The 17,524-nt window shown below is 44.0% G+C and overlaps 1 protein-coding gene across 9 annotated transcripts in view; it reads right to left on the bottom strand.

The window, feature by feature from the left end:
* FHOD3 (formin homology 2 domain containing 3) overlaps positions 1 to 17,524 on the bottom strand; it is a 498,596-nt gene that overhangs the window by 145,079 nt on the left and 335,993 nt on the right. For all 9 annotated transcript variants that reach the window (XM_030925939.1, XM_030925940.1, XM_030925941.1 and 6 more), the window contains one exon: positions 14,828 to 15,066. In XM_030925939.1, the coding sequence (XP_030781799.1) occupies positions 14,828 to 15,066 (239 nt within the window). The remainder of the gene's footprint in view (positions 1 to 14,827; positions 15,067 to 17,524) is intronic.

Here is a 17,524-nt window from a genome sequence, read left to right as displayed (position 1 = left end):
CCACGACCCATGTCCCTGCTGCCACCCTTCCTCGCCTCCAATCCTATCCCCACCAGGCCGGCCGGCAGGCAGACAGGCAGCTTTTCAGATGGGCACAACTGAGCCTCACATGCTGACTAATAACTGGACTCTGTGCTGTGGTTTCCCAGGCCCTGCAGGACCTGGTCTGCTGCTCACCGTGCAACCTCATCTCCACCCTGTGCCACCTGTCTCCGGCCACACACTACAGCCTCACCTCCTGAGATGCCTATTAAGATACCCAGCTATACCAAGCCCTTTTCTCCCTTTGCCACTGCACATGGCATGCCCTTGGCCTGGGGAGCTCTTCTCTGACTCTTCTTATCCTTGGGACTCAACCTAAATGCATGAGGAGGTTTTCTGGATCAGCCCCATCACCCTTTTCTGTTTTCTAAAGAGTTTTTGTTATTTTTAATGAATATTTACTTACAGGAATTCATACTCCCTTTGAGAAAGGAAGTATGCTTATACTACTACTGATAACAGTTAAATCCCCTTTGACCAGAAATAACCACTGTTATACATTTGGTGGGTAAACTTTTAGATTTAAAAAAAACCATATTATTCTACAATCTTTTTACACAGCAAATGATTTGACAACTATGTTAGCACTTCTGGTATTGGTATTGTGCATTTCTTCTACCTGCTGGTGGTATCTACCACATAAATCATCCAAAAGTAGTAGACGTTTTACTGACCTGGCTAGTCCCCAATTGTTCGCCATGCTGTACCACAGGGATGCAGTAATGCCTCTTCCTGTCCACGTCCTTGTGCACTTCTGGAGGGCCTCCTCGAGGATATATTCTTATATCCCTGTAACCCTCTGCCACATGGCCCTGTTGGCTTGCTTCAAAAGCCCTCTTCCAAAGCTACTCGTATTTACTTGCTATAATATTTGCACTCTGTCTTATGAAACTGTATGTTTTGTAAGGTTCATGTTCACCACTGTATCCTCAGATCCAAGAACATGGGAGGTACAAGGAAACAGAAGTTGGGGTCTGGTGTGGTGGCTCACACCTGTAATTCCAGCACTTTGGGAGGCTGAGGCAGGAGGGTCACATGAGGTCAAGAGTTCAAGACCAGCCTCGCCAACGTGGTAAAATCCCATCTCTACTAAAAATACAAAAAATTAGCTGGATGTGCTCACTTGAACCCAGGAGGCAGAGGTTGCAGTGAGCTGAGATTGTGCCTCTGCACTCCAGCCTGGGTTACAGGGCAAGACTCTGTCTCAAAAAAAAAAAAAAAAAAAAAAAAAAAAAAAAAACCCAAAACAAACAAAAACAAAAAAGAAATAGGAGTTAGATGAATAAATGAATATGATTTTGTTCCTTTAGTCCCAGAAGACAGTATTCCTGTCTCAACAAAATCACTAACTATAATATCAAAGGTCATAAGATGTCACTACTGACGAAGGAGTCTTTTAATGTAAGGCTAGTCTGAAATAACACACCTAGTACTGGGGGCTTCTCTTCTGGAGAGCTGGTGGCCTGTTCGTTTACTTATAGACATGAGCTACCATGGATGTGGACCCAAGTCCATAAATGCAAACAAAAACAAAGGTACAGTTCAAGGTACTCCATCGTTGTTTTTTCCTGATTTCCTGATCAAAATTATTTGACCCTCCATTTGGAAGGCAGTTCTGCAAAGCTTGTTATGGATGCAAAAATATATAGAAAAAGAAAAAATAGCTTCTGAAGTCTGGTAATTCAGTATGTATTCCATACCGGAAGGCCTGCATACATGCATGCAGTCATGACATGCCTGACCCCACCATCCCTGCTCCATCCAAGGATCCCTGGGAGACAAATACCTGCACCCCACAAGCCCTGACCGGCCACTTCCTTATGAGGGCTCATCTCTAGTCAGTTTTTAATCTCATGTTTATAAAACCAGAACCACATGGCTGTGAAAAAAAAAAAAAAAAAAAAAAAACCTCAGGAATGAAATTATTTCTCTGGGGCCATGTGGATACTGTAATTGAGTACTTGTGAAGTGTGATATAATAGTCTCTGGATTCCTCACTGAGCTATCATGTCTTCGGGAAGAGAGAGCTATGCTCTCTCGGGACAATCAAAGGCATTTCGGCTACAGAGAATCATCCCAAATGTGCCCAGGCTTTCTTGAGTTCTGCAGGGCACTTTCATTTTTTGTTTGCTTTTTGTTTTGCTTTTTTGTTTCTTGAGACACTCACTCTGTCACCCAGGCTGGAGTGCAGTGGTGCAATCTTGGCTCACTATGACCTCTGCCTCCCAGGATCAAGCAATCCTCCCACCTCAGCCTCCCAAGCATCTGGGACTACAGGTGTGCACCATCATGCCTGGCTAATTTTTGTTTTTGTTTTTGTTTTGTAGAGAGATGATGTTTTGCCATGTTGCCCATGCTGGTCTTGAACTCCTAGGCTCAAGTGGTTCACCTGCCTTGACCTCCCAAAGTGCTGAGATTACAGGCGTGACCCACCATGCCCAGCCTCTGCAGGGCACTTTCTGAGGGCCAGGAACTGGCTTCCCTATCCTTTGTCTTTCTCTGCCTCCCAAGGATCTCTCTGGGGAAGGCAGGCTTTCCTTGGGATAGGCTGTAGTCACTCACTTATTCTATTTACTTAACAACCTCTGTGCCAGGTGTACTTATGCTAAGCAGTTCATATGGTTCCCTCCTTCAGTACTCACAGGAACCTCTGTGGTAGGGACTATGAATATCCCCATCCACAGATGAGGAGCTGAGGCACAGGGAGGTTCAGAAATTTGCCCAGGATCACAGCTAGTAAGCCAGAATTGAACCTATGAAGTCCAGCTCTAGTGTTCATGCTTCTAACCACTCTACTGTGCTACCTCTGTCTATGATAAATTCTTTGTGGCTGGAAAAAAAATGCCTCTTCTTTTTAAGGACTGGAAGAAGCTATTAATCCTTCCATCTTTAGATTACTTCCTGAACACCATCAGCTCATCTGATGATATTCATGTGCACAGGATGTCCACTACTTCTCATCCCTTGTCCTGCCACTCTCCCTGCCCATCTCACCAAAGCCCCATTCCCACTAGGAAATTGATGAAACCATGATATAGGGTACCACGAGACATATTTGGATCATGATTACAGCCTGTGTTAATTCCAATTAGTCGCTGAAACATAAAAATTACCTCATTTAGAAACAATAAATATTTTTTCAACATGAATATGATGCTTCTGTCATCACCATCAGCCCATTAGGTACAAGCTGGGCACAAGCATGACCTTCTCCAGGTCTAACTGGGCCTTCTTCAATTTCCAAAGCCTAGTCCCAGAAGACTCCCTTGCAAAATGATTCACACCAGCATCACCTCTGCCCAGATGGACTTTCTGGCTGTCAAATTTGGCCTCTTCAACCTACATGTTCAGGGTTTCATTTCCCTATTTGTTCAACCTTCATCAATGAAGAGTTACCACCAGGCTGCCTCCACAGGCTCTTATCAAGCAAAAATAATCTCATTTCTCTTTCCATGGCTGGATTTGATCAATCCAGCTTAGTACTCCTTAGATAGCCTCTGCTCCATCTCCAAAGGGATCCTGGGAGTTGCAGAGGGCTATATATAGAGAGATGCTTATTCTCTAGCTGGATGATGCACACCAATGCCTGTGTGGACTGCCAGCAAAAATCGAGCCTTAGAAAGTGCTGTGAACATTCAAAACACAGATGAGAAGGTGCATATTACAGGAGATGTGGGGTTTGGACAGGTCAAAGGGAAGCTTGGCACTAAAAGAAAATTCCCAAAGCAAGTAAAACATTCAACTAGAAACTTGAACATTTCTGTCTGAGGTATGTTCACCTCCATTCCCAAAGTAAACAGCTTGTTTCTTCCAGAGCCCTCATACCACCTAAGTTCACTCTAGCCTGAGAAACAGTCACACTTGATGATAAATGATGTCAAGGTTCATTGACTTGAAATGTGGGTGATGGTCTCAGTTTCTTCATTTCATGAGACGAAAGTTCTGTACATTCTCTTGCAGGTTTTCCTTACCACTTCTCTGCTCACGCAGTTTATTTTTCCTGGGTTAGGGCCTCTAAACCAGAGCTTCAACCATCACCTACAGGTACTGGAGTTCCAGAAGTGCCTATCCAACTGACTATGGGAATTTCCACCTGCCTGACCCACAGATACATCCCAGAGCTTACTGACTGGTCTGGGTTACTGATTGCCGGAGAATCACCTCAAGCCTCTTTGTCTTTGTCACCATGCAATCTAGTTACTGTCCTACAAACCACAGCCTCCTGCATTCTCATCATCTCCCTGTACTTTCCCTTCTCTCTGCCCCTGCTTCAGTCAGGCCCCCTCCACTCCTTCCTGACCAGCAAAAGCCCTGCACCAATCTCCTTGTGCAGCCTGCTCTCCCCCAGTGAGCTCCCCACACTGTGCCCAGAATGCTCCTGCAGAAACACTACCCTGATTTTCACTTAATCATTTGAAATTCATCAGTAGCTCCACTTGGCCTTAAGGATAAAATTTTGCCAATTTCTTCAGAACCTAGAAAGATCCTCAGATTCAATTTAGGAAAGTTCAAACCCACAAGAAATTTGCAATCTGGTCACAGTGAATATTTGAGCAACCAATCCTTCCCCAGATATTGGGAGCATTGCAAAGTAACTTCTTCCTCATGCTCCAGTGCCTCTGCCTCTATTCATTACAGTTTCTCCCATTTCCAAGCCCACTCTCCCAGCCTTCCCAGACCTCTTCTCTCCAGGCCACCCTTTGCTATTGAACACTCAGCATGAATCTCTTGGACACTGCTGAATCACTGGCTGTATTCCAAACATACTTTTTTCAGGAGGTCACCACCCTTGTCAGTGAATCCCATTTATAACACGTCACTTACCATCAGATAAATCTTCCCAAGTAGCTACTTGCCACTCATGGTACCAGTGGTTGCTAATCTGGCTGTTGTGAAATCCTCTAGCATGTTTATGCGAGTGCACAAAATATTTTCTCCAATTCATGCCCATATGCATTTAACAATTATCTTCTTTAACAGAGTAATATCCGTGAATGCTCCAGGGCATGGATTGATGATAATGACAGCACTGGGCAAAGCACATATTTGTGTTAACTCTCCCACCACCGTATCAAGGAGTACAGGCACCATCATCCCGAGTTTACACACAACCATGCCTATGCCCCCCGCCCCCACCTCACCTGCTGCTCTTTCACTGCACACGGCCAGCCTTCCTCCAGGAGCCAGGGCTGAGCAGGTCACCTGAGCTGCAGATTTTGTAGATTAACGTTGTATAACACCTCATCTCACAGTATGTCTTTTGCTTGCAAATAGATTGCTCATTGCCAACTGCTTCCAAGAAAGAGATAGGGCTGCTCTACTATTCTGCTATTCTACTGTAGACCCAGGATGAATTCTCTAATCCTGGCAATGAAGTTTTGTGGACAAAGCATGGGAAACTGTGCTGCCCTAAAACTTAGACATGTAAACACGCCTCCTTCCTGTCAAAACATGGGAAGATGAGCTCACCCCCCAGCACAATTCCATAATTAGGCTCCCCGATTTGCCCACTACTTCCTGTGGCTGGTGGAGAGATGCCAAAACTCTTCTTCACTCCTGCAGGAAAACAGAAAACAACACCCCTCCAATTGCCTCCCTCCAGCTCTCACCCCAGAGGCATAGCCCCAAGGCTTGGCTACCCGCATCCTACCACCTGCTAGGCCACTAATTGGTATGCATCAGCTAGGAGCCCTCAAAAAGTGAGGATGGCTTAGGTCTCTGCCCCTCCACAGCCTCCCGATAATTGATAGTTAACTGTGGCTTCCTTTTAAGTATGAGTTTCCGTTCTCTATATCTTTCCTTACTCTATCGCCAAAGTAGTGGTTACTCATGACTAACTGGAAAGCCTTGTTCCAGTGTTGCAGCTATTGCTCTGAACATTTTCAGAAGTCCCCTCTATAAAATGTCTTCAATGTCCATTCACGAGAAAAACAAGCAAATCTGTATGATTTCGGGATCAAAATCAAACAGTGACTAAAAAACAATACAGCTTGCTAACATTACCAAGTTCCAATAAAACAATTGCTGAGTGATTTTTTGCTTTCTCAACAAATCTAACTCGTCCTCAAAAGATAAAACATTCTCATTACTGAACACATTCTATAGACTCAGAGAGTAGTTTCAGGTATGTTAGGTTTTGAGTGCAGGCTATGGAACCTGACTGCCTGGGTCCCAACCCAGCAGAGCCTCTGTAATCTGAGGACAAGCTCCTTAATCTGTGTCTCGGTTTCCTCACCTGTAAAATGGGGATGATACTCCTACCTTGTTCATGGAATTTACAACACATGTAAAATTGTTTAGTCCAATAGCCAGCACAAACCTAATCCTCCATAAATGCTGATGTTAGAGTACGTAGTTAGGCAGATATAACTAGGGAAGGAGAGTGTCCCCCCACTCCAGGAATGTCAGGTGACCATCAAGTGATGGTCTGGCAGTTGTTAAACTGTCTCTTTAAAATAATAATTGGTCACAGCTGGTGCTAGGGAATGGCCGTCTCCTAAGAGACAGAAAGTCAGTGATCAGCAGCTTCCTGTTAAGATCTCAGGAGTTCGGTGATTGGGCTCAAGCACGTGCACTAAGAGGCAAAATGGCAGAGTTTAACTGGTATATGACCTTCCTCTAGGACCTCTAGGAGCACTGCAAGATAAGGGGAAAATGCCTCAAGTGAACATGCACACCATTTCAGTAAACACAGTGCACATGCAGCCCCTCCCAAGTGCCAGCAGGGCACTGCGCATGCAGACAGCCCACCCCAAGGGCAGAATCAGGGGAGAAGAGACACAAACCCTGGAACCACATCAATGTATAAAACCCCAAGTCAAAGGCCAAAGAGTGCACCTGGATCTCTTAAGGCGCCTGCTTGGCCCTCTTCCAAGTGTATTTTGCTTTCCTTTGTTCCTGTTCTGAAACTTTTTAACAAACTCTCACTCCTGCTCAAAAACTTGTCTTGGTCTCTCACTCTGTCTTTTGCCCCTCAGACAAATTCTTTCTTTCGAGGAGGCAAAAATTGAGTTGATGCAGACCGGTACAGATTCGCCACTGCTAACATTGGCTCCATCCCTACCTCTTCCATTGCTTACCTCCTAGGCATTGAAGGAAGAATAGCATAGCATTTTCCCAGGACAATGCAGAGGCTACAGTTAAAAAGAGGACACACATTGCTGAGCAAGCATGATGCCTAAAAACCACATAGGACAGGACTCACCAACTGGACACCATAACAAATGTATTTAGTGCATATGATGAGAGGTATCAGAAATTCAGCTAAAAGACATTTGAGAGACAGAAAAAATGGTCAAAATATTAATTCTAAAATGCATAAAGAATACTTATATTCTACTTTTGAATGTGAAGGTTTCCATATTAAAAATAAAGACTGGTTGTAGGTCAATTAAAATAGGCAAACCAGGAGAAAAATGAGCAAAGAATATTTACAGGCAACACTAAGAAAATGAAATGTTAATAGCTAATGAAGCAATTAAAGTTGTACAGCCTCAGTAGTAATAAAAAATGCAAATTACAATGCTGAGGCACATTTCACTTTTCAGTACTATAAAAATTCTGAAAATCTCCTAACATTAAGTGATGGTGTGGGAAAATGGTGAGTCATATGCTGATGGATAGTAAACCCATACAGCCTTTGTGGAGAGCAATAAGGCAATATCAATATTTAAAATGTAAATGTCCATAGTCTAGAATTCTACTTCTAAGAATCTAAGAGTGCTAATGCTAACATATATACACAAACATGTGTATGTGCACCAGTGTGTTTGTTCATTACAGCAAGTTTGGTATGAGAAAAAAAATGGAACCAAGCCACAGCAAAATGAATGACAGCATCATGGTATTATGGTATATCTATATATTGGAACATTAGGCAATAATTTTTTAATGTACCATTAAGCAATAATTTTTAATGTACTGACATGAAAAATATAGATCCAATAATAAATAGTGAATGCAATTAATGCATTTACTAATTGCCAAGTACTCAGCATATATTTATTTCCACAGAATAACAGAAATAAGGGTTATTTAGGACAATGGTGAGGACATGGACTCTGGAGCTAGACTGCCTGAACTCTAGAACCAGCTCCACCATATATTAGCCTTGGGACCTTGGGCATGGTACTTCAACTCCCCATGCCTCAGCTTCCCCTCCTGTCACACAGCAATAACAGTACTTATATCATGATGTAAGAGCAAAAATGGAGTTTATACACTTGAAGTGCTTAATGTAATGCCTGGCAAATGATTAAGTGCTCTATAAAGGCTATCTGTTGTTGTAGCTGTTATTGTCATATTCATCTTTGCACTATATGGTACAGCTCTCTTCATTTTACATCACATAGGTGGCATCACATCTTTAAATCCTATCATTTTTATTTAAAAATATAAAGAGGCCGGGTGTGGTGGCTCACGCCTGCAATCCCAGCACTTTGGGAGGCTGAGGTGGGCGGGTCACGAGGTCAAGAGATGGAGACCATTCTGGCTAACACGGTGAAATCCCGTCTGTACTAAAAATACAACAAATTAGCCGGACATGGTGGCAGGCGCCTGTAGTCCCAGCTACTCAGGAGGCTGAGGCTGAGGCAGGAGAATGGCGTGAACCCGGGAGGTGGAGCTGGCAGGGAGCCGAGATCACGCCACTGCCCTCTAACCTGGACCTGGATGACGGAGCGAGACTCCATCTCAAAATAAATAAATAAATAAATACATACATACATAAAGAGTTGCTATTTATTCAGTGATTACTATGAGCCAATGGCCATATATAAATTGACACACAGCTATTTTGGGAGAGCTGGGTTCTGAACTTGCCCTCCCGTGCTTCAATACCTCCATCCTATGCCCAAGACCACAGTGATTCTAAACACCCCTCTGGTGAGGATTTGTGAAGACTGAGTGCTCCCCACTTCTTAGGAGCAGTGGTGTGCTCTCTGCCAGGTGCAGGCTGAGCTTCCAGTGCTGGTCTCTGCACCCTGCCCCACACCAAACCCCTGCCAGACTTCTCCCTGCAGCTCAAGTAGGCTCTCCACTGCCGTATCAGTACTCCTGGCCTGCAGTCCACCTGAGCGTGGTCTCTCCTGCTCCTGGAACCAGCTGAGGCCAGGCCACATCTTCTCTCTGCTGCTCAAGGGTCAAGTATGTCTGTAGGTCAGACTGCTGTGCTCCCGATTACAAGGTCAAGGCTTGGTCACAACTCCTGACTCCCACAAGACCCATTTATATATCCTTATCACTTTGCATTTATTAGAATGAGGACTTCTGTGCAACATACATTAGTCAATTTTTCTGTAACCCTAGTTTAACTTACATGGAAAAAAATTAGCAATTCTTATATGTAACTTTTTTCCTTCTTGACTATCAGTTTAAAATATTGGCAGCCTAGAGGAGAGCTGCCCACTGCTGCTTCTCAGTGCTGATTCCTCGGCTCCACTTGAACATTTCTAGTGAGACCGTGCTGGGTTCCTCTTCCTCTGAACAGGTTCGTGAAGCCTGGCTGTAGACTGTCACACCTCTCTTATACAATCATTGTTCTCTCTTGCCAAGTTGTTTTATGCTGGTGTCACATTCCATTATGTCAATTTTTTGGAGTGATGGATGTGAGTGAAGCCAATTAGAACTGGATATGTTGGCATTTCAGTTACTGAGAGTAACATGAGATTCAGTCAAGTTTTGGTCCCCTAAAAGTGTTCAAGCATATTTCCTGAGAATTTGAAATGCAAAACTTTGCTAAATGGACTTAAAATCAAAAAAAGACTCTGTTGTAAACCATGTAGTAGCCCAGAGTAACCAGTCAGCTGTGAAAGACAATTCCTATCTCCTTTGAGAAATACTGTTTCCATGACATGTGTTTGTAAAATACCAATGGATTTTCTTTAAAACTAGAAACATATTCTATAGATCTGTGTTTTAGCTGATTATATTCTCTGAAAAAGAGTGAATTTTGACCCATGCACATGAACATTTAAAGTAGGTGCGGAGTTCCAAATGCTTCTAAGAAAACTGCCCTTTCCAATGGCCAAAACACTATCTCAGCATCATGTGGATTATATAACCAACGATCCACCTTCCCCTAAGGCAGAATTTCCCAGATTCAACACTACTGACATTTTAAAACAGATAATTATTTGTTTGGCAGGGGGCTATCCTGCACTTAGCAGAACAGCATTCCTGGACTCGATCCACTAGATGCCAGTAGCACTACCCTGTCCCAGCTATAACAACCAAAAATGTGTCTAGATGTCTCCTAGGTGGCAAAATCATCCCTGGTCAAGAACCACTGCCACTGCCCGAAGGGACCACTGAGACGAGTCCTGGCCTGCACAGTCCAACCTTCCCTGGACTTATCACACAGTCCCCTCCTCTCCATATGTCCCTCAATCTGGCTTATCTCCTGCCCTTCTCCAACGCCTCAATCTTCAGCCTCTGTGCTTTGGGAACTCATGATTAGCCATCAGCAAAGTCCCATATAGTCTCAATCTCTTCACAGAATTTTCCTTTGACTTCCTTGCTCTAACAGCAAATCTAAGAATACTGTTCCCCATAGCCCTTACACATAACACGGTGGATTTTTCTCTCATATGCCACATACTCCCCTTTGCCAATTAAAGGTCAATTTCCTCCAACCTCCCTCTAGAAACCCAGACCCCGGGACAGAGGTTGGCAAACTACAGCCTGTGGGCTACATCTGGCCTACCACCTGTTTTTATATGGCCTGTGAGCTAAGAGTGGTTTTTTCACATATTTAATGGTTGAAAAAAAATCAAAAGAATCATATTTCATGACATGTAAAATTCAAATATCAGTGTCCATAAATAAAATGTCACTGGAATGCAGCCATGCTCATGCCGGTACCAGTGGCTGATGGCTGTTGACATGCTACAGAGGCAGAATTCAGTTGAGTAGTTGCAATAGAGACTGTCTGGTACTCCAAGTTTAACATATTACTTGGCCCTTGACAGAGAAAGTTTGCAGACCCTGCTGCTGAGGCATGTGGCACTAGTCTGGACCCTCCACTCCCTAACCAGTTGTCAATATCCACTATCTGCCAGGTCACTCTTCCATGTATATTAAAATATACACATGACTGAAAGCTGCATGGCACAACTGTTAACATTAGTGACTAAATGAAGTTCAAAATTACTTCTATAGTTCGGAATGTTGTGTGGAAATCAGCAGGATGAAACTGAAAGTTCACGTGTTAAGTCCCATGCAGTGTTTGATATCAGAAAGACTGACACACAGAGCAGGAAACAGCCCTGTTTTTGTCAACAGAGGAAGAACCAGGATAAACAGAATAGTTCAAGGGCAGATGGGGTGCCTCAGGAAAAGAGAGCACCCATGCCTGGAAGTGTACCCCATCTCTTGGGAACATGACAGAAAGGGCTCCTGCTTTGGGCTAGATAAATTTTAAGAACTTTCTAGTTGGCCGGGTGCGGTGGCTCAAGCCTGTAATCCCAGCACTTTGGGAGGCCGAGACGGGCGGATCACGAGGTCAGGAGATCGAGACCATCCTGGCTAACACAGTGAAACCCCGTCTCTACTAAAAACTACAAAAAACTAGCCGGGCGAGGTGGCGGCGCCTGTAGTCGCAGCTACTCGGGAAGGCTAAGACAGGAGAATGGCGTGAACCCGGGAGGCGGAGCTTGCAGTGAGCTGAGATCCGGCCACAGCACTCCAGCCTGGGTGACAGAGCGAGACTCTGTCTCAAAAAAAAAAAAAAAAAAAAAAAAAAAAAAAAAAAAAAAAAAAAAAAAAAAAAAAAAAAAGAACTTTCTAGTATTAAGACTGTTTTCCCCTTCCAATGAAATTTGTAAATTGTAAGTGCAAAGATGAAACTCATTATGACACACACGGTCCCATAAAGATGTTTTTAGTTGACCAGTGACCAATACACTTGTACCTTATTGGGCAAATGCTCAGTGTGGAGTTCAGTTTCTTAAGAAACCAAACCAAACAAAGCTGCGTTCAGGCTCTTATTAGTCTTCATTAGAATTAAAGCACATAGCTAGCTTAAGTCTACGGGGAGACTAAGCATTTCTCCTTTTCAAGTCTTGAATTTTTGTATTTACCTCAAACAAAAAAAATACCTACAAGGTATGTAAATCAAATTGTCTCTCTAATCATGTCGCTTGAGGAATATGTTTAGGAGTGGTTGGCTAGGATGTGGTTGCCTGGGAAGGAGTCTGCATACTTTGGACATTGAGAGCCAAGGGCCCAACCCTTGGTCATAGCCCTTAGTCCTATGATTTGGAATAGGCACTTAGCCCCATCTGTTTTCTCACTTGTACAATGAGAATAATAAAACCTGTCCTGTCTGAATCTTACAGAGGATGGTCATGAGAGTTAAATTCAAATGATACAAAAGGGCCATCTGAGTGGAGACTGCCCTATATTTTTTTAGAGCAATATGAACCCCTTTCTAAAACATATTTCTCCCTTCTTTACAAAAGTTGGCATCACTTGGGTCACTGAGTTATAAAATCTAGCACCAAATCCTTCATATGTGGCAGCTGCAGGCATGTTGCTACAAGCTAGCGTTAGGTGCAGTCAGGGCGTTTGCAGAGATGAAGAGCAATGTGCATATATGTACATGAGGCAGCTTCTGTGTCTTTCAAAGTATGCAGGGGACAGAACATAACGAGCCACTTGACTCTGAGGTAGTTTTGAGGCACAGATGTTGAGCAGGTGACTAAGCTATGCAGGAAGAAATCATTTCCCATTCTGCATTTCACCACCCCTTCCCACTATCTCACTCCTGGCTCATCAAAATCATGCCATCACTTTGGGGCCACAGGCAAAACCACTCCAACAGGCTTCATAAAAGAAGTCACTTCATAATCATCAATCTAGATAGACAAAACGTCACCTGTCCTTACCAGCTGCAAAGTATATTTTGCTCGAATGCCACTAAATTAATACTGAAGTAATAATTCCAGTAAAATGAAATTCCAAAAAGAATGAAGGAAACAGCATTCAGAGTGGCCATCTCTGGCCTCCTGTTTCAGATCCTACCGAGCCCAGCACTTCAAGACTGTGAACCGTGCCCAGGATGTTCCACTTCCATATCATCATACTTACCAGCCTATTGCAAAGCATTGTCGTCTGAACTCACAACACAGGAATCCTCAAAAAGTGTAACAGCAAGAAACAGACAAGGAACAAACATGACGGAGCAGGAGAACACCAAGTACTACTGACAAGGTCCACCTAGGTCCTGCCCTCAGCATCTTGGGTGGTTTTATAAATAGACTTTTTTTCAGATAATTGTGTACAGTTTCCTCAACTCTCTTCATGTTAACTTTTCCAGCCAGCTGGAAGAGAGCTTCAAGGGCTTTTTCTTTGAAAACTGGCTGAGTTTAAGATTCTAGATCACAAGATGCAACGCTCATGGTAAAGATTGTTGTTCCTTAATATGTTTAAAAGTTTAGGTCTTCTTTTCACTAAAATAGAGCTTGTTTTACACAGACTTTCAAACATAAAAACCTGTAGAGAGAGGGCATCTGGGGTTACGAGGTAGAAGAGGGGTGTCAACACGGACCTGGTTGCACATCTATCTCAGACCAATGCCTTCCTCCTCCTCTTGGGATAACAGGCATCTGAAGGCATGGCCTGGGTCCTGCTCAAATGATTCCATGGGTATCAGATTGTTTGGGGCACCTCTTGGTGCTGGTGGGGTATTCCCTTAGAGATGGAGAGGAGGGATATATCTTGATCACTCTTTCTTAAGGTCATCTAACTTATTCTGAGTGGTTTTCTTCTTCATAATGTAGCCTGGTGACCCAAATTTGACTCCGAGGAGGATCTCTATGGTGGGGGAGGATGATCCAGCCAAGTGATATGAGCACTTCCTGCTTCCAGACTATCAGCAGCAGGATGGGAATGTGTCAGTCAGCCCCTGTGGATTTGGCTGGCAGGGACTGGACCCTGAAGTCCCTCATCCCAGTGACCTCAGAGCATTAATTTGGGAAGATACAACTGGATCCAGACCCTGGAGCAGGCAGGCCAGCCTTTTGTTGTACCTCTATACTATAGAACCACTCTGGGTTTGGCAGATTTTGTCAAACTGTATACTTTAAATACATATAATATCTCACAGGATTGCCAATCGTTCCATTTTATTCCATCTTACCATTCTCATTCTTCCTCCCAGCCCAAAGGTGAGGCTCATAGGGACAGAGATCATACCTTTCTATTTATATATCTTCATGGCTTCGAGTAGTCCTGGCCTCTAACGCACACTCAATAAAAATGTTTCAGACTAAATGATGGAATTAGTATGTACTGAAATATATAGAGACCACTATTTGGAAACCCCTATGGGTTTTTTTCTGTTTAACTAAAACCAACCCAGAGATACCCCTGTAATGTCAGGAGTGTTGCGAGACTCTTCCAACCTCACATTCCTACAGTGGCATACCATTTATTTCTAGGCCAAAGTTTTGTGTTTGAAGTCTTTTCCATTTGATAAAACACAGCTTTTTTGAACAGATATTAACTGAGATAGTAAATAATACTTTTTAAAAACAGGTAGCCGAAAAACAGTTCCTGGGACTAATAAGATCAAGTCTGTGAAAGTCGCCAGGGGCCACCCTGTGTGGGAAATGCCCTGAGATGTTTGGCTGGTGATTTAATGGTTGAGAAGAGGTAGGGAGCGATGCTGGGGTGGGGGTTGGTGGGGGACAAACTGGCCAGCGGGGAAGGGAGAGTGGCAGGCACCTGTGGGCTCTCTTTTGGATGGCATCCTTGCACCCCTCTCCACTGCCAAGTTAATGCTTACTTTTCACACAGATCTCGCACTTGGCTGGGCTTGAAGCTGGGAGCTGACTGGGAGCAGGGACTGGTGGGGGCCGACAGGGTGCTCTTGATGCTCTGCACTGAGTGCCTGCGGCTCCTTCTGCGGTCCAGGCCCCGGTGCTCGCCCCCGCCACTGGAACACACGCTGGCCCTCCTCCGGTCCCGGCACCCACTGGGGGGTGGCTCCGCGGTCTCATCGCCATCCTCGTGCCTGAGCGCCACCTGGAAAAGCAGAGCATGCCCAGTGCAAGGTCAGGCTTGGCATCCTTTCACAGACCTTGGGTGTGACTCCTTTTCAGGATTGCCCTAATAGGGATTTTTAACTCTGCCTTCCCAAACTGTACGCCTCAGCTTTCCTGCCAGGTCTTCACAACCACATGTGTCCAAGCCAAACTGGACTTGCCTGGAAGGCAATGGAAGATGCCTGCCACTGTGGGTTCTTCCCATCACAGACATGAAAGGGGCAGCTAATATGACCAGTGAGTCTGAGAAATATTTTTGTAATCGGATGGGACCTAACTAACTCTGTACCCCAGCATTTCCATTTCCCGGGCCTTCATCTCTCCTTGCCCACGCTTGTCTCTTGTCTGTTCCATGAGCCTGAATCCCTCCTGAAGCCTAGTGGTGGTCGGTTACCAATCAGTCTTGAGCTCGCTTTCCCAAAGAAGGTGCTCAGAAGTGGCCAGAGCCACAAGATCCAGGTGAATGGGAACTGGCCTCACCCATAAATCTTTCTAAGAGGACTAGTGCAAGATCAGGTACTGTTTAATTTCAAAATCTTGGCTGACAGCTGCTGTACGATCAGGCTATCTCAGCAGCCTGGGTCAGGATTTGGGGTGGAGCCTGTAGTTTTACCAGAAGCTTGCACACACAAGTCACAAAGACACACAATAGAAAAAGACGACTCCTAGAATAAAGATTTGTTTTAAAGTTTCCTAAGAGTTATGCATATTTGTGCAGAAAAATAACTGTCTTGCACTTTGCCACTCCGGCTTACATGGGGAAACGTGAGCCAACTGGCCCATGGTACTCTTTCTTACCCTTTGCCTTTCTCCAAGGGATATTTTTAGCTCTGTGTCTACATGGTGCCCTCTGCAGAAGATCAGCTTTTCCATCTCTTAATCTCACTCTGTCCTGGATCTTACTCCATGGCTTTCTCACCTCACATTAAAACTGTCCTTCTGAATAACTCTCCTCCACCTCTCTTCTAGCATGCAGCTCTGCTCCTTATCCATGATCACTCTTCCTAGCCACGGACTCTATCTCTGGCCTCTAATTTTCATGCCTATGCCTACATTCTCTAAAACTGGACGGTAGAAACAATACAAGTTTTGGTGTCAACTAGACCTTGGTGTGCATGCTGGCTGTGCCACTAATGAACCAATGTGCCCTGTCATAAATTACTTGCACCCTTTCTGGCTCACCAAATGAAGGTAATAGAATTGCCCTTGCAGGTTTGTGATGAGAATCACTTACATAAAGGTAACTTGTGTAAAGCATCTAGGGTAGGGCCTTCTCTGTGGTACACAATGAATATGGCTGCCTTCCCCTATCCATGCTCTCACAGGAAGTGACCTAATATGCCCATACATTCCCTAATCACACAGAACTGGTGGGTTGGGCCACCTCACAGCCCAGATGGGCCAGGCTCAACTCAGTCCAGCAATCTCTCTGACTTGGCAACCATGGAATCACACAGTTTCAAGTCCCCAAGCATGCAAGTTCTCCAGCCTTGTGGGTGTTCTTAGTCACATTTCACAACCCAGTCCTTCCATGTGAGAGAATGGAGAATATAAAGACTCAGATAGCTAACCATAGTATATGGCTTTAACATCACCTATCTGCAGAAAACCTGGCTATTGCAAAATCAGTTGCCCTCATGTGAGCTTGGCTGAGGCAAGGCCAGGTTAGCCACTGTCATCTCAGTTCACAGGGACATATCAGCACCTGAGATACACAAACTGTTTACCAGGAGTGTATCCACCCTTATCTGCCCTACCCTGTTTCCACCAGCTCAAGCTTTCACAAAATCTCTTCTGTCTACATGCCAGATAGATCTTATAACAAACTCTTATACGTGAAGATTATTTAACAAACTTTTGACTGTTTTATTCCCCTAGAATTCACCGAACATAATTTTTTGGGAGGTTTGAGGCAAGAATTGATAAAAGTTAATCTAAAGCTCTATCTTTACAAAATCTCATTGGGAATTCTGTTTCCTAGGAGTCTCCTTCTGCACTGTAACCACAAGAACTAAAAAGAAATTAAGCATTTAGTTAAGCACGTATGTCATCTCAACTTTAAAACTTTAAATGACATTCTCTGGGGAAAAGTTTGAGAACAACCACATACCTAACAAAGGACAGCATTTTTAAGTGTTTCTAGCCAATGTTTTTTTCATTTCTATATATAAAAATTCTAGACCATTTGAACTTATTCTGACCTGATGTGTTGATTCTGCTTCTTATTAAGCACACATTTGGAATGATAAGATTAGGGGCTAGAGTTCAGATATTTCTAATTCCTTGTCTAACCTCAGAGATCCAAGGATCAAGTAACGTTCTACTCACAAGTCCTTTCAGAGAGGCACACAGCGTGCATGAAGTGAAATCCACTTTAACAGCCCTTTGTCAACGAAGGTGGAGATCACCAGAAAGTTTGAAGGACAAGAAAAATCGGG

Source organism: Rhinopithecus roxellana, chromosome 21 (assembly GCF_007565055.1).
Source record: "Rhinopithecus roxellana isolate Shanxi Qingling chromosome 21, ASM756505v1, whole genome shotgun sequence".
Lineage (NCBI taxonomy): Eukaryota > Metazoa > Chordata > Mammalia > Primates > Cercopithecidae > Rhinopithecus > Rhinopithecus roxellana.
This window is presented reverse-complemented; position numbering and strand designations above follow the sequence as displayed.